Here is a 27564-nt window from a genome sequence, read left to right on the forward strand (position 1 = left end):
AAATAATTAGAATAGAAATGTACAATAGATTTTGAATAAATGAATTATTAATGAAACACAGTGGTTTACGAAAATTAAAGAAATATATTTTTCTTTGACATCTAAATTTAGCATAGTAAATAATTTTTTTTCAAATAACTTATTTCTTGAAGAACTACCCTCTGGGCACGGAAACATCTTTGTTCTAGAAACGTTCCTAAAACGTTATTAGAACGTTTCATGTCCTCCACATAAAGTCTTAAAAACGTTTTATGTTCTAAAAACTAGTTTAGAACATTGGACGTTCTTTAACCGTTATCTAGTGGACATGAAACGTTCTAAAAACGTTTTAGGAACGTTTCTAGAACAAAGACGTTTCCGTGCCCAGAGGGTATCATATAAAATAATTACTCAAAAATTATTTAATAAATAATTGAAAGCGGTTTCAATTTGAAATTTTATAAAATTTCAATTTTCAATGTACTTGATCAGAAATTTTAAAAAAACTTAAAATTTTCAAAAATTTTTATAATTCAAATTCTTCGGAAATTAATCGAATTTTTTAGGTATATTGAATTTGTTATTAAAAATAATGGATTTATAGAAGAATTTTAGTTAAAAATAAGAAAAAAAAATTTAATTTTGAAAATGTTAGGGGAACATAGTCTAGGTCGGCCACCTTTTTGACTTTTGTTTATAACTTTTTTTTAAAAATGAATTTGGACAATTGAAGTATATGGTTGGAAAGTCCTGTTTAATAGGAACATCTTTTCTGTACAAAGTAAATTGATTGGTTTTAAAATGAAAAAGTTATAAAGATTTAAAAAAAAAAAAATTTGTAGTCGAGGTTGGCCATTACAGTCAAGGTCGGCCATGTTTAAAATTCAAAGGGCATTAATCGTTAAAAAATAAAATAACATGTTTGGAGTTACGGAATATTGATTCTTTATTGTTTACAGTTTGTAACTTAATAAAATAACAAAATAATAACAATAAACAATATAAAAAAATAAATATAAATAAAAAAAAATTCTGCACTAAAATATTAATAAAATTAAATAAAAATATTAATAAGATGATCAATTATATTATGAGTTATACAGAATTGCAGTTTTTGCAAATGAAGTAGCTCGTCCTCAACTTTGCGCATTTTAAACACATAGTGGCCGACCTTGACAGTAAGTAACATTACCGAATTGTTGTAACCATAAAGAAATACGTTTCGGGATTCGATTTTTTACTTTGTTTTCCTTTCAACCATGAGTCCCACAAATTTTCTGCATACTTGCCTTGACGATTCAATTTGTTTTTTATCTTTTATTAATGGTTTTTCACATTATGCACAAAACTTTTTTTGAGCTTTTTTTGTACCGACGTCACAGAAAACACAATTTTCGATCCTCCGAAAATGTAATTGAACAAAAAGTAGACCAACCTTGACTACATTCCCCTACAAATTATAGAAATTTAATTATTTTCAAAAGTATTAAAATTCTACGCGAACGTTAAATTAATTTAATTATTTTCATAAACTGTCATAAATAATAAAAATTTCACAAAAATTCAATATTCTTTACAAATTTTTTATAAATTTTTTTTTTTGCAACAATTCAAGTGTTTAAGAAAAATCAAATTGTTGACAGGATTCAATTATTTTTAATATACAATTTTAATCGAACTTCTAGAAAAATGAAATTATTCTTAAAAATTGTTTTCAAATTCGTGAAGAGAATTTAATATTTTCCTAAAAATTTTTTTTAAATAAAATTCTTATTAAAATTCAATTTTTTGAAATAAATTATTTTTTTGTATTTAAATAATTCAAGTCTCTCGTAGAATTTTCTAATAATAAATTGATTTAAAAAGAAATTTCAGTTAAAATTTTCGATAATTGAATATTAAATGCCTTACAGCGTGAATATTTGAAATAATATTGGCTTTTGAAAAAAAATTTAAAAAAAAATTGCATTTCTAAATGAATTATAAATTATATATTATTATCTGATCAAAAACAACTTATAATAATTGACATTTTTCTAAAAATCTTGTATAATATTTGAATATTTGATTTTTATTCTAAAATATGCCAATAACTATTTTGTATCGTTTAATTTTTTTATTATTCATATTTTATTGTTTCATTTGATACATGATGAGAGTTGAGGTTGTCGCTTGCCAATGAATAGGGTACAAAAGGGTTGTCAGATAAGGTGTCAATCCTCTTGTGGATATTTTCGAGGCATTAAACCCAGAGGATTCTTTTTCTTTATAAAGGCCTCATAGGACTTGCATGACTAAAGCAAACCGCTTGATGTATAGTAGGACCGTAATTATATTAATCATCATTTTTATTTCATCTCTATTTTATATTTCTAACCGTAAATATTTAAATTATTTCATTTCTTTAAAATTATTTTATTTTCTCAGTTTTTAAAATTATATATATTTTTATTTATTTCATGAGGGAAGTGTATTTTTTATTTGGGTACACATATAATGCGCAGATTTTTAGAACCTGGAAGAGTATAAAAAACTGAGACTGCTCGTTTTCTATCATATTGTATAAATTGATATATTCAATGGGTGGTGTTTCATCCCAGTAGTATGCCCTATGGGGCATCCAAAATACCGCTGTGAGCTTTGCAACACGACATACGTGGTACCCTGCTGCGCATTGTTGTGCCTTTTTTTTAAAACCTTTAACCTCTAAAACGAGACGTTGCCCATTTTTTGCTTATTCACTCCTTGTCAATTGGTTTTCATATAATTTTTAAAATATTTTTTCAATGAAAAAGAGAATTTCATACCGAGGTCGCTAAAAGTTCATACAGAAACCTGAAAATTTATACAGAAAGCGAGCAGAAAGTCAGTGTATTGTCGAAATATTAATTTTAATATTTCACATGTACTGGAAATAAAGTACACATTTCCTACAAAGCAATGTATGTACAGAAGCTACACGTGTCATAAATGTTTACTCTTTTCTCACAAACGTAATAATTGTTGGCCTTATCTTCCAAGCTTCCTATACTTTGTTGACAGTGTCCCCTCTGCCTAGACTTTATCTCATTAACTATCGAAATAAACTTCTGATAAGGAGCTTTGTTGAGCTGGGCAAATGACTCTATGACTAACATTCATGTGATAAGGAAAGTTAATGTTCTAAATATTAAATGGATAAAATCTTCATCGCTATATGTATAGCGAAAGAAATGCAGATGTATATATTCATTTAATTTTAGGGAGAATAAAATGTAATATTGGCTAAAGCTGCTTCTTAACTAACAAACTTATTGTTAACTACTTTCCTTGATAGTCAGCCTAATTGATGGAAATAACACCTGTCTTGTGTTTAGGGTACCTAAATCAATTTTCCCCTTTCTTCTGTAATAAAAGAGAGTAGAGGTCTTGAAGACCTAAGATTTATGGCGTCACACAAGTCCACCACTTGTGCCTTTCAACGTTAAATTTATGATCACTCTTATTGTCACAGAATCGCCTCTATTACAGTTGATAGAGTTAGATAAAAATTTCAAGGTAGTTGGTAAGTTTTGCGATAAGTTTCTTCGGAGGGGTTGTCAAGTCGCATGATATGAAGAACGTGGGTGTTTGGTTTGCATTTGCTAATAAAAGTGTTAAGAATCTTTGTACCTCGTGATGCCCCATTGCGATTTATTGGTGCAATTAGAATGCACCTCGGAGGCATTAAACCCTCGTAAAACGTTGGACAGCATTGACGCGACGGGCTGACTAATATCCACGACAGAGAGCACGCGTGCTACCTGCTTTCCACTCTTAAAACTTTACAAAATATTTCTGTCCATGAACAGCTGAAAACGAACGAGCTCAAGGAATGCCTTTGCCAATCACCATTTTTAAAGTAGGTCGTAAAAACTAACGAATTTCAAGACGTTCAGCTTTATTGGACTGCACTACAGATTATGTTATAACGATGCGTAACGTACCTTATACTTTATTTTTCTAATGAACAATAATTATTTCTTGAAATCAGCGTTGTGTTAGTGACAACTCTTAATTTATATAATCACATGTCAGTGGGAATTTTGCAAATCCTATTTTTTAACATTTCATGATGATTATTGCTAGAGCTTAACAAAATTTTTGTAAAATTGAATAATCTTTTTTTCAAGTGCATCACTTGACTCCTGCTTACATTAGATGTTACTACACGACAAAAAATGAGTTTACTGTTATATGGATTAGATAATTTTTAGTTAAGATAAATATTAATTAGCTTTAACAGCAACAAAATTAACTCTAACTCTTTTCTCCGTGTATGGTAATTGAATTCAGCATTATTAAGCATATTAGCTCTTGTCTCATCCAATGTCTATAGTCATCATTTTTTATTCGAAGCTATAAGATAATTAGTAATTGAACATGCCAAGAAAGTAGAGAAAGGAAATGTAAAAGAGCACGAAGCGCCATTACCATAATCGCAGCAAGAAGAGATTGCATTTCTTTCGTCACTATTTTGCCAAGTTATTGCAGTCAAACATAGGCTTTATTATTATATTGTTATTGATTAAATTCTGTTATAGTCTGCATTCATAAATACTATATTAAATTGTGTAGTTGGTTAACTAGTGGTATTCAAGAATCTTGGAAAATTATTGTTTTCTAAAGTTATTGTGATTATTCTTGAAATCTAATTTTTCCGAAATATTTCAAAATTTATTCAATTTTAAAAGAGTTAAGTTTCCAATTTTCATAAATAGATAAACTTCAAATGGTTGTAATTTGAAATTTTAGAAAATTTCAATTTTGAATGAATGAATTGAATAATAAAAATTTCCCAGGAATTCTATTCATAATTTCAATTATTTTTAGAGAAAGGTAGATTATGCGATTGCATAATTGCATAATTTTTTAAAATCAAGTAGAAACATTATAATATTATGTTAATTCATGTTTTAAACCTTTTACAACATGTTTCTAGAGCGCATAATATTGCATAATTTTTTACTCACTGCATAATTGTACTCTTTTTGCATAATGATCGCAGAATAGACTCAAAATTTTCAAAATAGTGCTTTTTTAACTAAAAACCATGGCAAATTTTTTTTTAGTTTCTTTATTTTTAAAATATTTTTTTAAATTAAATAATAAAATAAATAAATTTTTAAACTATTAACTAACTTGTTAAATGTTATTGAAAAATTAAATAAATCTTAAATTTTAAAAAGCAGTAAGTACTATATATGATGAGTAACATCGTTTCCGGTCATTTTCCCGAAAGGCCGTGTCTGAATGTCTAATTAGTATAAAGATGTTTCCGTTGTTAAAATTTTTTTCGGAATCTTAAAGAAACCACAGCAAAGATTTGTTTAGTGTTTGCCTCATTCAATTTCGTTTGGTCGTTCAAGAGTTATTTAATTATTATTTAATGCCTGTTTTGTTTATAAAAATTTGTATAAACATAATATAAACAATTTTTCATTTTTTTTTTCTGAATTAAGTGTGGTGGAAACATTTCTTTTTATGTGTAGATTAAAATTCCTGAATTTTATTGCAATTGGTTTACTTACTCCAAAAAAACTAAATTCTTACTTGGAGTCGCACATATATCTATTTTTAATAAAAAACAAAAAAAAATTTTGGGTACATAAATCTTTGGGAAATTAGATTCGGGAAAAAGGTATTTGGGATTTTAGACATTCGGGATAGGGCCTTTCGGGAAATTGGTTTCGAAAAATAACCAGTAACTGTTCCAAATCAAAAATTTTTTTTAAATGCAGCATAATTTTGTAAAATGAACATTTTTTAGCGCATAATTGAAGCAGAATTCTTTTTAATTGCATAATTCTGCATAATCATGCTCATTTTATCGCATAATTAACGCAGAATTCATCTTTTTAGTTGCATAATTCCGCATAATTGTACACAATTTAAGCGCATAATTAGAGGGACTCAAAATGCATAATCTACCTTTCTCTAATTATTTTTAATACAAATTTTAATGGATTTTCTCGAAAAATGTAATTCTTCTTAAAAATTTTATTAAAATTCATCAAAGAAATTCAATTTCTTGAAAGAATTAAATTATTTTCAAAAATTTTAATGAAATTCTTTTTAACAATTCAATTTTTGTTTCAAAATAAGTTTAATAAAATTCTTTGTAGAAATTTAATTAATTTCAATAATTTATCAAGATTCAATTATTTTCAATATCTAAAATTTCAAAAAAATTCAATTAGGTCTTTAGAAAGAAATATTATTAAAAAATTCGTCTCAAGAATTCAATTATTATTTTCAAAAGTAATAAAATTCTTCGCAAAAATTCAATTATGGTCAAAAGTTTTAAAAAAAATTCTCTTCCAAATTTCAATTATCTTTTATGAATAATAAAATTTTTCTCTAAAATTCAATTGTTTTCAAAAAATTTAATAAAATTTTTGTCAAAATTTCAATTATTTTCAAAAACTTTTCTCAATTCAATCAAATTTTTTTTACAGAGATTCAATTATTTGTAAATATAATTTTAATCTAATTTCTCGAAAAATGTAATTATTCTTAAAAATTTTATTAAAATTCATTAAAGAAACTTAATTTCTTAAAAGAACTAAATTATTTTCAAAGATTTTAATAAAATTCTTTTTAACAATTCAATTTTCGTTTCAAAATAATTTTAATAAAATTCTTTGTAGAAATTTAATTAATTTCCATAATTTATCAAAATTCAATTATTTTCAATATTTACTATTTCAATAAAATTTCACAAAAGAATTCAATTATTTAAAAAGAAATTTTAATAAAATTCGTTTCAAGAATTCAATTATTTTCAAAAGTAATTATTCTTCGCAAAAATTCAATTATATTCATAAATTTACAAAAATTCTAGTCAAAGTTACAATTATCTTTCTAAATAATAAATTTTTTCTCCAAAATTCAATTATTTCCAAAAATTTTAATAAAATTCTTGGCAAAATTTCAATTAATATCAAAAACTTTTCTCAATTCAATCAAATTTTTTTTACAGAGATTCAATTATTTGTAAATATAATTTTAATCTAATTTCTCGAAAAATGTAATTATTCTTAAAAATTTTATTAAAATTCATCAAAGAAATTCAATTTTTTGAAAGAATTAAATTATTTTCAAAAATTTTAATGAAATTCTTTTTAACAATTCAGTTTTCTTTTCAAAATAATTTTAATAAAATTCTTCGTAGAAATTTAATTAATTTCCATAATTTATCAAAATTCAATTATTTTCAATATTTACTATTTCAATAAAATTTCACACAAAAATTCAATTAGGTATTTAAAAAGAAATATTATTAAAAAATTCGTCTCTAGAATTCATTTATTTTCAAAAGTAATAAAATTCTTCGCAAAAATTCAATTATTATTATCAAAAACTTTTTTCAATTCAATCAAATTTTTTACAGAGATTCAATTATTTGTAATACTTAATCTAATTTCTCGAAAATTAAAATCATTCTTAAAAATGTTATTAAATTTCGCCAAAAGAATTTTAATTACCTATTTAAAAATTTGTTGATAAAATTCTTTATGAGAGTTCAATATTTTAAAAAACATTCAATTCTTCAAAAAATTATTTTTTTTCTATTTAAATAATTGAAATCTCGTAGAATTTTCTAATAAAAATTGATTTAAATTAAAATTTCAGTTAAAATTTTAGATAATAATTGAATATTAAACTCTCTAAATTTGAATTAGTAAAAATGTTTTCTAATTTGAATTAGTGACTGACTTTTTGTTTTTCAATTGGCAGATTATACTAAATAAATAGTCGTTTCTACTAATTATGAATTATGAATTTAATAGTTTAATTTTCTAATTCAAAAGCAAAAAGTCAGTCACTAATTCCAATTAGTAAACATTTTTACTAATTCAAATTTAGAGAGAAAGTATTATAGAGTCAATTTTTAGAAATAATTGAATTTTGAAAAGGTTTCAAATTATAATCTTTGAATGTTTGAATTTTTCATACTTTTAACTGAAAATTGTGTAGGTTAAATTTTTTTGAAAAAGTTTAATTGATTTTTTTTAAGTTATTTGAAGTTTTTTATTTTCTAACATATATTTGATTGAAGAATTTCTGAATAATCGATGTAATTTCCTATAATTGAATTGTAAACAAAAGGATTTGAAAATTTTCAAAGAAATTTTTCAAAAATTATTAAAAATAATAAAAAAGAAGAATTTTAATTAAAAAATCCGGGAAAAGAATAATTGAATTGAAGTGATGAAAGTAATTTTTAATAAGTTGCAGTAACATTATTTTTATAATATAAAATAATTATTCGGTCATTTTTAATTATTATAAAACATGAAGATATCATTGCTCCGAGTCGAAGACTCTGAATAATCGATTTCTTCATGTTTTATAACAATTTTTTATAAGTTGTTTAATTTCAAAAAGGTTTGAGTTTAAAATTTTTGAAAATTAGCCTAGCTTTGAAATAATGGAAAAAGATTGTTAAGTAATTGTAATAGAATATGATTTTAGGAACAGTTTTAATTTGTGTATGTGCAAAATTTATGATTTCCAACCCCAAATCTTAAAGTTAACTTTAAATTTTAAAAGTAAACATATATTCCAAAGGACAAACGATTGTATCTTGCCATCTTTGATTCTTGGACAATTTTGAGAGGCAGTTTCGCAGGTAGTTTTTGAAGGAAGAAGTCAAGGTTATATCAATTTTCTGATCTTTACATGCCTCTTCTTCTTCAGGGAAAGTCGATATATTTAAATGTTTATAGCATTTTCTAACTGTTAGTTTACAGCATCCCTAGAAAATTCTCACCCCAGTTCGGACTGACTTTACATTGACTTTTTCCTGGAATAGAAAAGTGTACATACTTTTATTTCAAAGACAATGCAAGAAACCTTGGAAATGTTTTTAAAAAATATTTGTCTCACTTTGAAATACATAATACCTAAAAATTTCACTTTTTCAAGATGAAAAACATGCCGAGACGATATTCAGACATAGAATTTATTTACAGCAATATGTTTAATTTATAAGAGAGAAGCTTAGTCGTCGATTCTGAATTTCTTATGAACTTAACCAGGAAACTTCTATTTTTAAAGACATGGATTGCTTTTAAAACTTGAAGCATTTCAATTTATGTGTCATGACAACTATTCAATTAAAAAATTGTTTTTTTTATTCCTTCCTAACAGATCTAAATAAATAAATAACAGAATAAATTAAAAGACTTTTGTCTTTATTTAAAAACACCCTCATATCTAATATTTGTTAAAGCAGGAAAAAAATTAATACGATTTTCAGGAAAACCTTTTAGTTTTCAAGACTGGGGACTAAACTTGAAACTTGTTTAGTCAAGAATTAAATATGTTTCAAGAAAGTTACATTGAAAAAAAAATACTGTTGAATTTAATGTAATCTAACTTCTGTATATTCAAATACGTTCAAAAGCAACTGAATATTTTATTGCGTGATGAATTACATTTGATTTTGAACGTATGTTAATATGCCTGCTATAAATTCAATAGCATTTTTTTTCCTACGGCATACGATTCAATCGGTTATAACCTAGGCTGTAGAATTCACGTCCCTCGTCTGATGTTCGCAGTTCGTACCAATTGCTCCTCCTTAACTTTCTAAATTGAACCAGAGAAAATTTGCTGATTGGTCAAACTCGTCAGAGCAAATTCATAATTTGCAAAAGGTTGTGTTAAAGTTTGTGTACCTAAAGTAACAGTTAACAATAATTTTCCTGTTTCTTTTTATAATCATGGCTTCCCAACTTTGCAAAAATTATTCTGTTCTTTCTAAAACAACAAACTAATTTGTTAGTAATAATAAAAAAAAAAAAATTAGGCTCCAAGTACTTCATTTTGGTTAATATAGTAATGAAGAAAAATTTCTTTCCATTTATAGCAATAATAATACATTTTTTTCTTCTGTTACAGATCAGACAAGAAAAGCCTTACTATATAGCAGATCCAGAGGTGGATTCATTGGTGAGTTTGTATTTCATTATTTAATAGTTTTCCTATATTTATACATAATACAAATGCATAAGAGCTTGTAATTATTCAATCATACTGGACAAGAGAATTATTTTTACTCTCCAGTTTTTATTTGGTTTATTTGGTTATAAAGTTCTGAAATGATTCTTGTTTTAAGGACATTTTTAGACATATTCTGAAATGCTAATAAAATTGCAAAAATTATCAACATTCTTAATTAATATTTCTATTATTAATATTTCTAGTATTCGTTTCTAAAATATCTTTCAATAAACCAAGGTTCAATAGGAGAGTGAGGAATAAAAAGGAAAGTTGAAAATAAAGTACAACATATTTAGTGCGGTAAAATAAGATTTTTTGAAAAAAAAGTCCTTTCCTTTAAACAAATCGCTTTGGTAGATAATTAAAGCGGTCAGTATGACATAACATATGGCAGGCATATTTTTTTAGGGGCTTTTGAAAGGATCTTAAAAATCCGGAGAAGAAATATTTCAAATGATCCTGCTTTTCTGCTTTTTCTGATCAAGATAAGATTAAGGAGTGGACCTTTTAAACACACTAAGGGAGATTCAAGAGGACGCTTCTCTCATTTAGAATTTACCCACATAGTTTCTGAATATCATTTAGAGGAGAGGTATCTCCCAAAAATTCTTCTTCTATTAGATTTAAAAAATTTGAAGATCTTTTATAATATTAAAAATATTTTACGTAAATATTTTTTTTAAATTTTTAGGCTTAAAAGTAACTTTTATCAAAAAGTTAACACTTAACGAGTATATAATAAATAGAAATGGCTGAAAATAAAAATTTCGAGGTGAAGCTTCTTCTTATGAGTTTGGAGGTTATAAGGTTCGGTTGTCGACATCGTTTTGCGATCGGTATTGCCTACACTTGTGACTAAAGGAACTTGGCGTGGCTTCATTACGTCCGTAGCGAATCGTAATCTACGAGCAATGAGTTTCTATCGTAAAGAAGACGAAGCATGTTACTTTGGTAGTTTTTTGTCCAGTTCTTCTCTGTCTTTCTTTTTTCCATCACGGATTTCTTCCTCACTTTCTGTTAGTCAATCGACTCAACTTTTTGTCGATAATTTCGCAGAACGGAAAAATCCTTCTCTGGAATTACCTTTGCTTTTAAAGTGCTTTATTTTCATGTGAGAACAATAAGACTTTACTTTAATGGTTCAAATTCCACACGTCGCCCTTGTCTTTTTTTCCATTATTTTGCTTTTCTATTCTGCGGTCCTATGCAAGGCTCGAACTAGGTCCGTAAATTCCGTAAAGGTCCGTAAATTTGCTAGAAGTCCGTAAAAGAGAGTTTTTTTTTGAAAAAGGTCCGTAAACTAATATTATAATTTGATTGAAAAAAGACGAAAAATTCGTAAATTGTACGATATAATTTGGAGAATTTTAGAGAAATTACAAATGATTGCAGAAATTCAATTATTTTCAAAAATATTGAAATTCTTCCCAGGAATTCAATTGTGTTTAAAAAATTTTTGAAATTCTCGTCAAAATTTCAATTATCTTTAGAAATAATTAAATTCTTCTCTGACATTCAATTATTTTCAAAAATTTTAATAAAATTCTTGTCAAAATTTCAATTATTTTCAAAAATTTTCCTCAATTTAATGATTTTTAATATCTATTTTCATAAAATATTCCAAAAGAATTCAATTATTAAAAAAAAAATTAATAAAATTCTGCGCAAAAATTTAACTATTTTTATAAAAGAATAAAAATTCCACAGTAATTCAATTATTTACAAATTTTTTATAAATTTCTTCGCAATCATTCAATTATTTTCATAAATAATAACATTTTTACAGGGATTCAATTATTTTCGTATAAATAATAAACTTCTTTCTAGGAATTCAATTATTTTTATAAATAATAAAACTCATTGGAGAATTTCAATTATTTTTAGTAAAATTTTAATCGATTTCCTCGAAAAACGTAATTATTTTGAAAAATTTTATTAAAATTCGTCAAAAGAATTCGATTACCTATTTAGAAATTTTTTCATAAAATTCTTTATGAGAATTCAATTTTAAGAAACATGGAACTATTATTCAATAAATTTTTTTTTTACTAAAATAATTGAATTCTAGTAGAATTTTCTCATAAAAATTGATTTAAAAATGGATTTCAGTTAAAATTTTAGATTATAATTGAATATTAAAAGCATTAGAGCTTGAATTTTTAGAAATAATTGAATTTTGAAAATGTTTCAAGAATTAAAATCTTTACAAATCTGAATTTTTCATATTTTTATTTAACAATTATGTGTAATTAATTTTTTTTTTGAGAAAGTTTAATTGCTGATTTTTTTAAAAATTATTTGAAGTTTTTATTTTTAAATTTTCTAATTTCAATTATTCGTAAATTCTTCAATATTATTTAATGTTGAAATTGTTGAAATTTTATAAAATTGAATTGTAAACAAATGAATTTGAAAATTTTCAAAGAACTTTTTCAAAAATTATTAAAATTAATGCCCTGATTTATAGAAGAATTTTAGTTAAAAATAAGAAAAAAAAATTTAATTTTGGAAAAATTACAAATTATTGCAGAAATTCAATTATATTTTCAAGAGTAATAATATTCTTCGCAAGAATTCAATTCTTTGCAAAAATAAAACTTTTTACAGGAATTCAATTATTTTAAAAAAAAATTTAATAAAATTCTTCGTCAGATGTCAATTATTTTCAATTTTTTAAGGAAATTTCTCGATGGAATTTAATTATTTTGAAAAAGTTTTTAAAAATTTTGAGAAATTCAATTATTTAAAAAAAATTGGAATAAAATTCTTTACAAGAAAGATAATTAATATCATAAATAATAATATTCTTCTTCGGAATTCAATTATTTTCACAAATAAAATTCTTCACAGGAATTCAATTCTTTAAAAATTTTTTAATAAAATTCGTTGCAAGAATTATTATATTATTATTATATTTTTATAAATAACAAAACTTATCGCAGAATTTCAATTATTTTTTATACAATTTTCAAAACAATGATAAAAAATTGCATTTATTCTTAAAATTTTTTTAAAATTCGTCGAAAGAATTTAAATATTTAAAAATTTTTTTTATAAATTTCTTTATAAAAATTCAATTTTAAGAAATATTCAATTATTTATTTTTATATTTAAATAATTGAATTCTAGTAGAATTTTCTAGTAAAAATTGATTTAAAAATGAATTTCAGTTAAAATTTTAGATGATAATTGAATATTAAAATTAATATAGCGTAGTGAATTTTTAGAAATAATTGAATTTTGTAATGAATTTTTTTGAAAAAGTTAAATAGAATTTTTTTATATTATTTGAAGTTATTATTTTCTATAATATGTATTTAATTGAAGAATTTACGAATAATTGAAATTTCGTAAAATTGAATATTGTAAACAAATGGATTTGAAAATTGTCCAAGAACTTTTTCGAAAATTTTAAAAAATAATCGATTTAAAGAAGAATATTAGTTAAAAATTGTTGAAAATAATAATTGAATTGATAATGATTTTATAGTTATGAAAAATTTAATTTATATTTTTAAGTAAAATGTTTTCTTATTTGACTTGGATTGCTTATATTTTTTTGTCAATAATTGGTCAAGTAAAGTCAAAGTAAAGTTAAAAGTAAAGTAAAATTTTTTTTCTTAGCTACTAATAAAATGACGAAAAGTCTTCCACCAAATGATTTACTAATAATTTTACTAACAAATAGTGAATCTTTTCTAATTGTTAATAGATTTTACTAATTGCTTAGTAGAATTCTACTAACAAAACTAACAATTAGTAGAACTGTTTTATTAATAGTCGATAAAACAGTTTCACTAGTTCATTTAGTGAAATAAGTGACTTTTAATTAGTGGAATTCTACTAAACATTAGTAAAGTTTTACTAAAAGTTAGTAATATTCTACTAATTGAAAAGGGGAAAAGTCTTCCATGAAAAGTACTAAAAATTATTATAGTAAAATTGGACTATTTCTTAGTAGAATTCTACTAATTCAGATTTAGAGAGTACACTTTGAAGAATGTGAAATTACATACAGATTTTCTATGAAGAGATTTTTGAACGAAACAATGAATATTTGGGTGGTAGAATAGTATTTGCAAAATTAAAAAGTGGGACATATAATGCATACGGAGAATTGTGAGAATGAGAAGGAAGATTGAGACCAACAGTGGCAAGTTTAATTCGAGTGGGCATATGTATTCCCTTATAAATACAGGAAGGTGTGCCAAGGTACTTTTGCTGTGTAGAGTACTCGAGGCGACAGTCAGTGGGCGGATAAGCGTAGAGCAGCTTCTTCTTAGCGAGCATCGTAAACGAAACGAGGGGCCACGCAATGAAAAGAGTAAAGCAAGCAAGCGAGTAAATCGAGAAACGAACCTATACCCACGCGTGCGAGGAAAGTCAACCCGTGATAAAGAAGTGAGTGAGAAAAAAGCAAGGGTTACCTGCTCTTAAATAATATTCGCATTTGCATTTACATACGGGAGAAATGAGCCAATGAGATGCTAATTATGGGCCTTATGCTTGAGAAATAATTGCCACTGTCTGAGTGAGCGACTCTCGACGAAGTAGCTCTTTTTATATTTCATTTATTTTCATTTCTTTGCTTTTTATTTCAAACTCAAATTCAGAACTCGGAACAATAGGCTTTAATTATTTCACCATTCTATTAGCTGCAACAAAACTGTTTTTTTTTTTCGAAAATTGAAAACGCGTTTTTAAAGTATATTCATTTTTCAATTTCGGTACTTGTAGAAATAAATTTTATCGAGAGGACATTAGTTTTGAATTGCTGAACAACATTTTCTGATGAGTAACTCAGATACCTGACTTTTGAAAGTGTCAGGCAAACAAGAGTGTGAATCGTTGCGGAGAACGTTCTCTCAGATAAAGCTAATGATATGACACAGAGAATGTATTTTAATGGTGTCGCTCCTATCATCGACTTGAGAGTTGTACTGGTTTCTCTGTAAATAATGATCGTGCGAACTCGATTCACAAAAAAACATTTTCTTAAAAAGAGACCCATCGGGCAAAAAAAGGAAGAAAATATGAATTTAAAGTGCGTTTTTAACAATGTTAACTTGTTTATTATATATATATGTAGTATCATTAGCAAAAACTGTACTCTCAAACGACTTGTCAAAAAGGTCATGGTTACATCCTGCTTGATATGAGATAAGAAACTTGGTAACGGTATTCAAAGATTCAAGAAAGAAGGGCAAGGATCAGGAACGATCCTCCTCCTCAGTCAGCTGTAATATAAGCGCGTGTCATCGACTTCTACTTTGCACGCGATCTTTGCGCCCGATCACACCGCAACGCGTGCTAAAAAGCGATAATGTTTCGATACTCATTCTATCATCTCAAATTTCTAAGAAAAATGGATTTAAACAAGATGTTTGCTTTCGAGCCAGGAATCTCGTGTAACTGTTCAAATTTAGTCAAGTTCAAAATAATAACATTTATTGAAAATAATACTTTTCTCAACTCGGCGATTATTACGAAAGAAAATATTTGTATGTACATTCGAGTAACTTCAGACAGTTTGACTAATTTCAAACACATGAAATTTTCCAGGGTTGCCACAAGTCAGGAAAAAGTCAGGGATTTTTATTAAAAGTACCATGGAAAAAATTTAATTTTTAGAATTTATAAGAAAATTCTGAATTTATGGGTCTTTTCTGTTTGCCTCATAAACTATGAAATTGACAAGAATTCTAATAAAAAACCTTCAATTTTTTCTATTTCTGACAATAGCTTCTTTTTAAATAACTTCATTCTTGAAGAACTATCATAAAATTATTACTTAGAAATTATTCAATGAATAATTTTACTTCAAAATTTCAAAATTAATTGGATTTTAAAAGAGTTGCGTTTAAAATCTTTATAAGTAGTTAAACTTCAAAGGATTCAATATAAAATTTTAGAAAATTTCAATTTTTAATGAATTTAAATAGAAATTTTAACAACTGATTACTGAAATTCAATTATTTTCAAAAGTTTTATACATCTTCGCATAAATTCAATTATATTCAAAAATTTATAAAAATTCTCGTCAAAATTTCAATTATTTTAATAAATAATAAAATTCTCCTCCGAAATTCAATTATTTTCAAAAAATTTAATAAAATTCTTGGCAAAATTTCAATTATTTTCAAAATTTTTCCTCATTTCAATTACTTTAATATCTATTTTAATAAAATTTTCCAAAATAATTCAATTATTTAAACAAAATTTTAATAAAAATTTCACAGGAATTCAATTGCTTACCAATTTTTTATAAATTTCTTCGCATCAATTCAATTATTTTCAATTTTTTTTAATGAAGTTTTTCGAAAGAATTTAAATATATTCGGAGAATTGAAAAAAATAGTTCTGCAAAATTCAATTATTTCGAAAATTTTAAATAAAATTCTTATCAAAATTCTATTATTTAAAAAAATTTTAACAAAATTCTTTACAAGATTTAGTTAATAAAATTACAATTTTAATGAAATTTTCCGATTCAATTCAATTATTTTCAATACAATTCTTCTTAAGAATTCAATTATTTTTACAAATAATACATTTTTTATGGAAATTCAATTATTTAAAAAAAATTTGAATAAAATTCTTTGCAAGAAATCAATTATTTTCATAAATAATAACATTTTTCTCTAGAATTCAATTATTGTAAAAAATGTTAATAAAATTCTTGGCAAAATTTCAATTATTTTCAGAAAAATTTTCCTTAATTCAATGATTTTTAATATCTATTTTCATAAAATATTCCAAAAGAATTCAATTATTTAAAAAAAATTAATAAAATTCTACGCAAACCATTAACTATTTTTATAAAATAATAAAAATTCCACATGAATTCAATTATTTACAAATTTTTGTATAAATTTCTTCACAATCATTCAATTATTTTTCATAAATAATAAAATTTTTACGGGGATTCATTTATTTTGGTATAAATAATAAACTTCTTTTTAGGAGTTCAATTATTTTTATAAATAATAAAACTCATTGCAGAATTTCAATTATTACAATTTTGATCAAATTTCTCGAAAAGTGTAATTATTCTTAAAAACTTTATTAACGTAGAATGTTTTCAGGACCTTAATTTTATAAAAACTTTATTAAAATTCGTCAAAAGAATTCATTTCAATTTTTTAAAAATTTATTAATAAAATTCTTTATGAGAATTCAATTTTAAGAAACATGCAATTATTATTCAATAAATTGTTTTTTTGTATTTAAATAATTGAATTCTAGTAGAATTTTCTAATAAAAATTAATTTCAAAATGGATTTTGTGTGTTAAAATTTTAGATTATAATTGAATATTAAAAGCATTAGAGCTTGAATTTTTAAAAATTAATTGAATTTTAAAAATGTTTCAAATTAAAATCTTTGCAAAATCTGAATTTGTAAAATTCTTCGAAACAATTCAATTATTTTCGTAAGAAATAAAATTCTTCGATGCAATTCAATTATTTAAGAAATTTTAATAAAATTCTTCCCAAGAATTCAATTCTTTTCAAAAATAAAACTTTTCACACGAATTCAATTATTTAAAAAAAATTTAATAAAATTCTTCGTCAGATGTCAATTATTTTCAATTTTTAAATAAAATTTCTCGATAGAATTTAATTATTTTGAAAAAGTTTTAAAAAATTCTGAGAAATTCAATTATTTAAAAAAATTTTTGAATAAAATTCTTTACAAGAAATTAATTAATATTATAAATAATAATATTTTTCTCCGGAATTCAATTATTTTTACAAATAAAATTTTTCACAGTAATTCAAATCTTTAAAAAATATTTAATAAAAATTCAATTTTAAGAAATATTTAATTATTTAATAAATTATTTATTTTTGTATTTAAATAATTGAATTCTCGAAAAAAATTTTAGTAAAAATTTATTAAAAAATGAATTTCACTTAAAATTAAAAATTATAATTGAATATTAAAAGCATTATAGCATGAATTTTTATAGAAATAATTGAATTTTGATAAGGGTTCAAATTAAAATCTTCGAACATTTGAATTTATAGTTACAATATTCTTATGATATAAAATAATGATTTTATCACTCTGTCATCTTAAATTTATTATAAAACATGAAGAAATCGATTGCTTCGAGTCGAAGACTCGGAGTGATCGATTTCTTCATGTTTTATAATAATTTTTTAAAAGTTGTTTAATTTCAGAAGGTTCGGATTTGAAAATCCAAACAAATTAAATATTTATTTAAAAAAGAAGTTATTGATGTTTTCGAATAATTTTACTTTTGAAGAAATTCGTAAATAAATGTAACAGAAAATTTTTTTGAGTATCTAATAATTTTTGGAGTGAATCAGTATATATTCTTCAGGGTCAGGGAAAAAGTCAAAATTTTGTCTGGAAATCAGGGAAAAACAGAATTAAATTTTTGTGGCAACCCTGTTTTCTTCTTCCTAACAAAACATTACTTTTCAAATATATAAGAACATAATTATAATTGAATGCTTGGAAAAATTGAAATCATTAATAAGGCATGTTGACTGTTCGGGAAAAAATAATGCAAAGTTCTATTTTATTTTGATTAGAAATGAAAATTATTTGATTGAAAATATATAATTAAATGACTGAGTTGACATCATTGTAATGTATAAATGATTAATGTAGAAACTGATTTAGAGTAAAGTCCTTAGTCTTTTATGTTTCTGGTATTTTTGTATTTGTTTATGGTGGTGTTTCTGTTTCTCTTTAAGCGTGCTTCGCAAAGTTGTGCTAGACCCAATGTTGAGAGCGTTGTGTCGAGACTATAAATCTCTGGCTATTAAGACAGTGGATCGCCCCGTTTGATGATCCGTGCCATGGCTCACTGTCATTTTTATACAAACACACTTATATGCAAGCATTTAACTTATGTAAATAAGCACCAGAAAAAATTATATTTTAAGTTTAATTTAATTTTTCTTTTTCCTCTAAAAAGAGAAACCAATATACCTTTTGTCACATTTTTCACAAACTTAATACTTTTTTCTCACAGGCTATATGTGAGAATCACAAGCTATGCTTATTTTTCATTAATCAATAAAACATGTTTTATTTTTTCACCAGATTGTCATTAAATCAATAAAAGTGTGGGAAAAAAAACGATGAAAAAAAGTTAATGACCTTATCTAGCCTTTATAAAATTTATAAAATTACAATTGAAAATATGTTTCTTTGAATCGACCGTCGATCTCTTTTTGCTAGAATCTTTGTGTTTTAAACGATAATGCTCATTAGATTCGTGTCGATGGAATTAATCGACGATATTATACAACTTAACCATTCACTTGTTGATCACTTGACTTGTTGTTAGTCGAGTAATAAATAATTTAATATGCGTAAAGTTCAAAAGCAATATTATTCCAAACAAGTTAATAAATTCTAATTGTATATAAGAATTTATTTTAGCTTACTTGATGAAGAGACCGCAGTTCAATCACCCTCACGAAAATAATCTTCACACACCTGATTGCTTACGTTTTCTAATAGAATTACCATGGAAGGCTATTAAATATTTATCCAAGTCTTATCTTATTGTTTAATTTTCAACTAAAAATAAAGAAATTTAATAAATGTAAATTAATTCTAAATAATTCCTAGCAATATTAATGATTTTGTCCAGCTTCAGGAATATTGTAAATCATTAGTTATATTTAAATTTAAGGACATTGTTTTCCACACTCCAATTGGACCAGCGTTTTAGAGTGTGGAAAAGAATGTCAGAATTTTACTCTGTGCGAAGAAAGGGTCAACAGATCGTACAGTACCTGTAAAAGCTAAATTGAATAAATGGCTAAATGCAAAACCACATCTTACATCGTATTATAATTGGCAGCAAGATTTATGAGACGACACAACATGTTGACGGTTACTTGGATTTCTGTCGCTTTAATGGAATGAATTAAAGCCACTATAATCACTGGAGAGTGGTGTACCATGAATGACAAAAGTTGTAATTAACGTGAAAGACGTTTTGCATAATAAAGTCATCGCATTGTATCGATGGTGTCTTTATCTTGATTAAATAGGTGGGGGGGGGGGGGAGTAAGAGACCATAACTTATACGCGTATATCTTTAGAAGACGCCTTCAGAAGAGAAGGATAAACTCAAAGAGAGTTGATGGCGAGAAAACGTAAATTACGAATCATCAGTAAACTGGCTTCATGCGAACCTCACTCTCTCGTTAATTATAACTGATACAATTATTTATTAAGTTCATGGGACTCTTAAATTGTAAATATTCTCCGCGGCTTCTTCAAATATTTGATTCACGCGTTAGTGAATATTATCTCGATATTATACGCGTGAACTTGGTTTATGCAAAGATGAAGTTATACCTTGTTTCTGCGAGATTGTTTCCAAGAGTCAATTCGTGAATGCAAAGAGCTTTTCATATCATTCATATTAGCAATACATTTAATATTTATGCAGCATTTGATTCTGACGGAGTGCCAATAAACTCGTTGACACCGATTGACTCTTCTCGCTGACGCGTCGGGTCTGAGCGAAAGACTGATTCTTTTGCACAGTTTGATTGTACTGGGTTCTAAAAGCACATGCCCGTATACGTCACGAAGATACGTGCTATGTATTATGTATCTCGGGCATGAATCACGCACATAACATGGATCTGTATCCTCGCGCGACTCACTTACATACCTCTCTGGCATCCTATAAACGCTTCTCCTATAAATAACGCCATCTTTTCAAGTTTCTTCAGAGCTTTTTCTTCATCTGCGCGCTTAATCTCTCGTCTGCATCCCCCTTTCTACTCATCTTTTCAGCGGATCCAGAAGTGCGATGCGCATAATTAATATCACGTGAAGAGCGATCACAGCAAAACCATTTTCAAGCTCGCAGCCATTGAATTTGCAACTTTTCGTAGGAATCATTTATATAACTATATTGTGCAATCTTCCTCCGTCGCAAAAAGTAACTTAATGATTTACTTAATACTTAACTTAATGATTTATAAATTTATTAAAAAGTAAATCGATTCTAATTTAATGGGAAAAATCATTAAATCGTTTATCCAAAAATCCATCTCTGAAGTGTCGGTGCGCAACCCATATGGTATCAGTATATAGAGAACGCTTTGTTGAAGAACGGACTTGGCACCATTTTTATTGCCCACTGGATTTAGCGTTGCGATATAGGCTAGATACCATCTCCTCTTCACGAAGTGAGTCCTGAAGTGCGACTCGTTTCGTTGCTCCCTTTCCTCTCGATACTTGAGTCGCTCAATATAATGCGTTCAACTGTTCAACCCACTTGCGGTGTGGAGCCACTTCAATTCTCCAGATCTTTTTTTTATCAATTGAAATGGCCCTTTTTCTTTCTCAAGTTTCGTTGAATTTCTGATTTTGGTGAAAAATATTTTTTAGTTTCCTTCAAAAAGGAGAATTTTTTTTCATTTTTAAAAAGAAAGGAGGCTGCAGTGAAAATACCCCTTTCATTTATTGCGGTAGCTGGGGCACTCAACTATTATCAACGCTTCTCAGTTCTCTATCCTTTCTTTATCGCTTGAGCGGCATCATAATGGACCCTAATTGCATAAATATAATTTGAATTAACAATTAAGATTGCCGTTTTGCCTAATTGAATCGCCACTTTAGAGAGACAAATATAAAGTTTACTGGACCATTTTAAGAGGTAAAAATGGAACAAAGATGGTACACAGTTTTCTTTCTTTTCGCCAGTATTTAATTGTTGAGAGCAGAGAAATTATATGCGCATAAAGTAGGATGGGGCTAGATGGCGAGTTAGGGTTATCTTAAAAAGCAATTATTCAAATCACTAGCCGTCGATCAGGGAGACGCACTGTCACAAACTTCCACGTGAATTTCATTGCTGAACACGAATGTTGTATTGATTTTTTAAATTTATTAAGTTTTGTTGGCAATATCTTGGTTTTTTTTGTGAAGTGTGCCAGTGAGGGGCTATAGGTGGCGACTTTGTTACTATGAGTTATAAATATTGTTAACTTCATTGTTTTGTCGCATTTTCAGCTCCATGGTGCGGAAAAATATATTTAAAAACGCATAAAACCGAATGAACAATCTATTGAGGAAATATGTGCAGCTGTTCATGATGGTTCAAAAATATTAACTGCGAGGAATGAGATTTAGTTTTTAGTTTGTTTTATCCAAATTAATCTATTTATATAAAGCATTCATTTTACAGACAAAAGCATTTTTAACAAATAAAAGGAACATTTTATACAGACTTGTGATTTCCATGTGACATAAACAGGGTTCGAACTAGATACGTAAATCCCGTAAAAGTCCGTAAATTTGCTTGAAGTCCGTAAAAGTACGTTTGTTTGAAAAAAGGTCCATACAGTAAATGCCTGAAATTACAACACCCTAAAGAAATCTTTATAATCGAGAAATATGTATGTACTTAAGTGTGTAAGGCCTTGAATTCGGTTTTCTCTTTTTAAAAATACTTTTTCTTATAAGTTTACAAGCAATCCGATTTATGTTTACACTATTCGTCTTATAAATAATAATTGACTTTTGTTTCTTTTCCAGATGGTACAAGCAATCCAAGTCCTCCGGTTTCACCTCCTTGAACTCGAAAAGGTAAGTCTCCTCTTCAGAATTATTCCACTGTACTCGAAAATTGAGCCAGCTTATCTAAAAAAAAGGGGGGGAAATAAGAAAATTAAATGTTTTTGAGAGAAATTAAAAATGGTAAAACACAGGAAGAATTCGTTTTCCGCGAGATTGGCCAATATGGCGTCGTCCATGTATGAGATACATTTACACCTGGGAACAACTGTTATGACAGGAGCAATTTTCCGTAATTGTAGTGAAAGCCCGACGCACCACTACGTCCGTATAGTTAGAGCCAGCATTCTAAGTGGAGTGATTTAACTATATCCGATGGACGTTAAAGAGCCTAGGAAATTGCCTCGTTTTCTAGCCGTTTACTCTCGAACACCTCCCTTCTCTCTCTGTAAGAGAAAACCAAACTATAAAATTGTCCTTTATTTAGAAAGTTAATGCCTCTTCTCAGATAGCAAGTAATCTTGTGGCAATCTTACAGTGCAATAATTACCAAGCTTTCATAGCAAGCTTTTTAGTAGCAAAATATTCTACAAGCTTACGAAAGGTTTTTCTAAGTTTTACTTAAAAAAAAAAACTCTTTGCTGCAAGCTTGCCGCAAGATTACAGGCTACCCGAGTTGTATCAAATTGCATGTGATGGTAATTATAAAGTTTCTTTTTTATTGCAATTTGCCAGTCTTTTGTTAAAATATATATTCCTGAGAATCGAAAAGCCTGGGGACGTCCTATTACGTTTTCTGCCGGGATATTTTATAATACAAAATAGCAGACATCCATCGAAATAACTGTTGTCCTGTCGAGGACTCGCTGCCCTTACTGTGCACCGGTTTATCATGCAATTTTATAGCAATTCTCCTCATTTACGGCGATTACATTATATTCCGAGCTCCGGGTTAAAATGTACATATTGTTGCGAGTTTGCGAGTATTTACGTACAATACTCTGAACGGAAAAGATTCGAGAACAATGTAAACAGAAGATTATGTTAATCTGATGATTTCAATTAACGTATTCAATCCTTTAAAAGATCTAACATGACAGACTATAAACTAGGTCCAGTTAGAATTTTGATAAAACAGCGCATTCCATTTGAAGAATTTTGTTGGCATAAATTTTGCTAGGTACGTTCTTATAATTATGCGAATTTGGATTTTCAAATGATGGAAAATGATGATATAAAGAATACTTCTTGTCATCTCTCGAGAAAGAATAATGATTTTAATGTTTTTTAGAATTATTATTTTTCAGCTATATTTGCTCAGACTTACATTGAATAATTTATGAAAGTCGCTTTTTTTAAAATGAAATTCAGGGGCTAAAATTAAGCACCATCGAACACATGTGAAAATTCCATACATGCCTATCGTTCATTGGAGAAGAATTTCAATGGCCGGAGGTGCTTGTGATGCGTTTAACATTTTTGAGCCAATCGGGTATTAGCATAATTACGTTTCTTCGTGGCTGAAGGGAAGGCATCATGGCGACGAAGACATCGTTGATGGGTTTAGGGTTGTGTTCAAATGCTGATCCTTATACTTCCTCTTACACTATTCTTGCACACTTGTGTGTATATGCGAAAATACAAAAACACATACATACATACAGAAAAGAAGCAGACATCGGCAGATGAAGAGCGGTACACTTCTTATAACGCATTATAGCGTTGAGTACATACGAACGAGATTCATACTGCTAGGACACAACTCTCTCCCCTTTGTGGTTGCGGTAAGAACTGGTTCTAAAGTCTAAACCCTCGTCTTTCTATCCTCCTCTTAAATTCCCAAGGACAAATTTTAGGTCACAAATAATGAAATCATTTTTTTAAGCATTCATTTCAAAATCGTTCATTTTCTGCTGCATCAAATGTGATAAATATTGACGCCTCGCTTCTGTTAAAATACTCTTTCAAAACGTCAATGCACTCGGGGGAAAAATTTATTTCCCTTATCCAAGCTGTTTCACTACCCTGTTTCATTTGTTACCATAAAATGGTTTTTTTCATTCAAATAATTCCCAGGTGGAAAAGTTAACGTTAGACTAATGTTACTAACTTTAGACTAACGTTAGACTAATGTTAGACTAATGTTAGACTAATGTTAGACTAATGTTAGACTAATGTTAGACTAATGTTAGATTAATGTTAACTAACGTTATAATCTGATATTAGTGATCAAAAAGTGTCGTTAGACTAACGTTAGCCTAATGTTAGTCTAACATTAGTTAACGTTAGTAGCATTAGCTAACGTTACCTAACGTTAACTTTTGTATTATTCGATGCGGAATATTCAAGATGATGACACTTGTAATCCAATATTATTCTTGAAAGACATTTTTTTCACGGATCCTAAAGCCAATTTATAATTTAAAATTCAAAAAAAGTTGGTATTTTAAAAAATTTATTGAAATTGTTTTTAAACGTGTTTCTATTTTAGAAAACGAAATTATGACATTAAACAAACTTTTGTTCCAATTGTTTATCGAATGCTTCTTTAAAGGAGGACGCCTCCCATATATTTATGGCTGGTCATATATGCGTAGATTAAATTCCTTCTGTCCTTGTTTAATTGGCCATAAAATGGGAATAATCTTCAGTTACAAATGACTGTGGCTCCCAAACATCGTTCGTATGTGAGAAATCTTCCCCAGATTCCAAAACAAATATTCTTACATCATAAAACTGAACAAGATACTGCAATTATATTTTAATGTAAATTATTATATCTCTAAGTTATTAACAATTTTTTCCACTTTCTTAGAGATTCTTGTTTGGTTTTGAATCGTTTGTTGTAACTTAAGTGTGTTCCGAGTGATATGATACAGGGAGGGTAAAAAGTCGATCAAATTCCCGGAAGCGAAACTGATCTTAGGGTCCTTGCGTGATCTATCGATGCGTCCCTGTTTCCCGCCATAATTTAGCGAGTAAAGAAAGTCGAGGAGGAATCTTTTGAATGCTGTCATCTGTATCATACTCATAGACTAATAATTACACTGTTGTGTGACAAAAATCAAATTTGAATCATTGTTATCACCAGTCTAAATTATAACCCTTTTTTACTTCTATTGAACTTGTTTTAAATTCCACTAAACTTTTCTTGAACCTTTCTTGATTCTAACTAATTGGTTTTAAATCTCCAATTTTCTATTGTTATTTTAAAGATATAAAAAGGGAGATTTAAAAGAGGGTCTAAATTTCAACTCGGAAATGTTGACAAGAATCCATAGACATGAGAGATTATTAGAATCCTTACTACAACCTGAAGAAGGATGATTGCTGATAGTATATAGTTGAACAGAAAACAGGTACACAGTTTGCGAATCATGGCGGCAAAGGCATTGTGAACGAATCGATATCTCACTATCGAATATCGTGCACTTTGTTTCTTTTCTTCTCGGGGCGTTGTCGATCGGTTTGACTCGACTCCTGCACGCTGGATCAAATTCTAACCAGTCCAGCATTATAGCCGGTGTCCTTCGAATTCTATATCTTTCCTTTTCCACAATCTCTTTCCTCAAGCGACTTTAGTCATTTCCAGACATTGTGTTACGCCTTCCACCTTAAGAGAAATTGTTATTGTAGAAGAGGGATCGTGGTCCAACAGAAGTAAAAAAAAGAAAAATGTCGCATTAGTTGATGTCTACAGTCATGTATACAATAATGGAGAATAATGACATTGTAGGTGGACTCTCTAGATCAAGGGCAAGAAACCTTTTAAGATAGTAATCGTTAGATGGAAATTGAAGTTCTTTTACTGAAAGCGAATTTTCGGGGAAAATTTAAACGAAATAAATAGAAAATGTCTATATTACATTTCCTAGGGCTACTTCAAGAAACATCTCCTTTAACAAATGCATTTTGATTATTTTGGTTTAAATGCAGGGTTGTCACGAAATCTGGAAAACCTGGAAATTGCAGGGAATTTTATAAACATTGAAAAAACCTGAAAAAGTCGGAATTTTGATCGAAATCCTGAAAAATTGTTTTCTAAAGTTATTGCACGGAGAGAGAATATATATTAAATTTTGTAAAAATATTTTCAAATTGGGGAAAAAGTGCGACAAAGCGAAATTTTGATATCAAAAAATACTAAACTTTAAAAAAACTTATGTGAAATTTAGTATAATTATATCAAATATCAAGAATATTAATTAAATTCTAATATAACTTTACTAAATTTCATATAAGTTTTTTTAAAGTTTAGTATTTTTTGATATCAAAATTTCGCTTTGTCGCACTTTTTCCCCAATTTGAAAATATTTTTACAAAATTTAATATATATTCTCTCTCCGTGTGGGTTTATTCTTGAAATCTAATTTTACTTAAATATTTCAAAACTAATTCAATTTTAAAAGAATTGCGTTTACAATTTTCATAAGTAGATGAACTTCAAAAGGTTTTAATTTGGAATTTTGTAAAATTTCAATTTTCAATGAATTTCATTAGAAATCTTGAAAAATTTAATAATTCAAATTCTTCCGCAATTAGTTACATTTTTTTAATATATAGCTATTTAAACTAGTTATTAAAAAATAATTAATTTATAGAAGAATTTTAGTTGAAAACCCTAAAAGAAATTTTTTGAAGCAATTACTAATCTAATGTTTGCAGAAATCCAATTATTTTCAAAAGTAGTAAAATTCTTCTCTGAAATTCAATTATTTTCGAAAATTTTAATAAAATTCTTCGCAAAAGTTCCAAATTTTTCAAAAACTTTCCTCAATTCAATGATTTTTAATATCTACTACTTTAATAAAATTTTTCAAAAGAATTCAATTATTTAAAATAAATTTTTATAAAATTCTACGCAAACATTTAATTGTTTTCATAAATTAAAAAATTTCACAAGAATTCAATTACTTACAAATTATTTTCATAAATTGTTATTGAATTATTTTCAGAAATAATAGCATTTTCTACAAGGATTCAATTATTTTCATAAATAATAAAATCCTTTTTTGGAATTCAATTATTT

At 26.9% G+C, this 27564-nt stretch overlaps 1 protein-coding gene across 3 annotated transcripts in view; it reads left to right on the forward strand.

Annotated features, from left to right (window-relative positions):
• LOC122505928 (homeobox protein homothorax) overlaps positions 1-27564 on the forward strand; it is a 501951-nt gene that overhangs the window by 16764 nt on the left and 457623 nt on the right. For all 3 annotated transcript variants that reach the window (XM_043617815.1, XM_043617814.1, XM_043617816.1), the window contains exons 4-5: positions 9907-9957; positions 22557-22607. In XM_043617815.1, coding sequence (XP_043473750.1) covers positions 9907-9957; positions 22557-22607 — 102 coding nt within the window. The remainder of the gene's footprint in view (positions 1-9906; positions 9958-22556; positions 22608-27564) is intronic.

This window comes from Leptopilina heterotoma, unplaced genomic scaffold (assembly GCF_015476425.1).
Source record: "Leptopilina heterotoma isolate Lh14 unplaced genomic scaffold, ASM1547642v1 Lhet_38, whole genome shotgun sequence".
In the NCBI taxonomy this organism is placed as follows: Eukaryota; Metazoa; Arthropoda; class Insecta; order Hymenoptera; family Figitidae; genus Leptopilina; species Leptopilina heterotoma.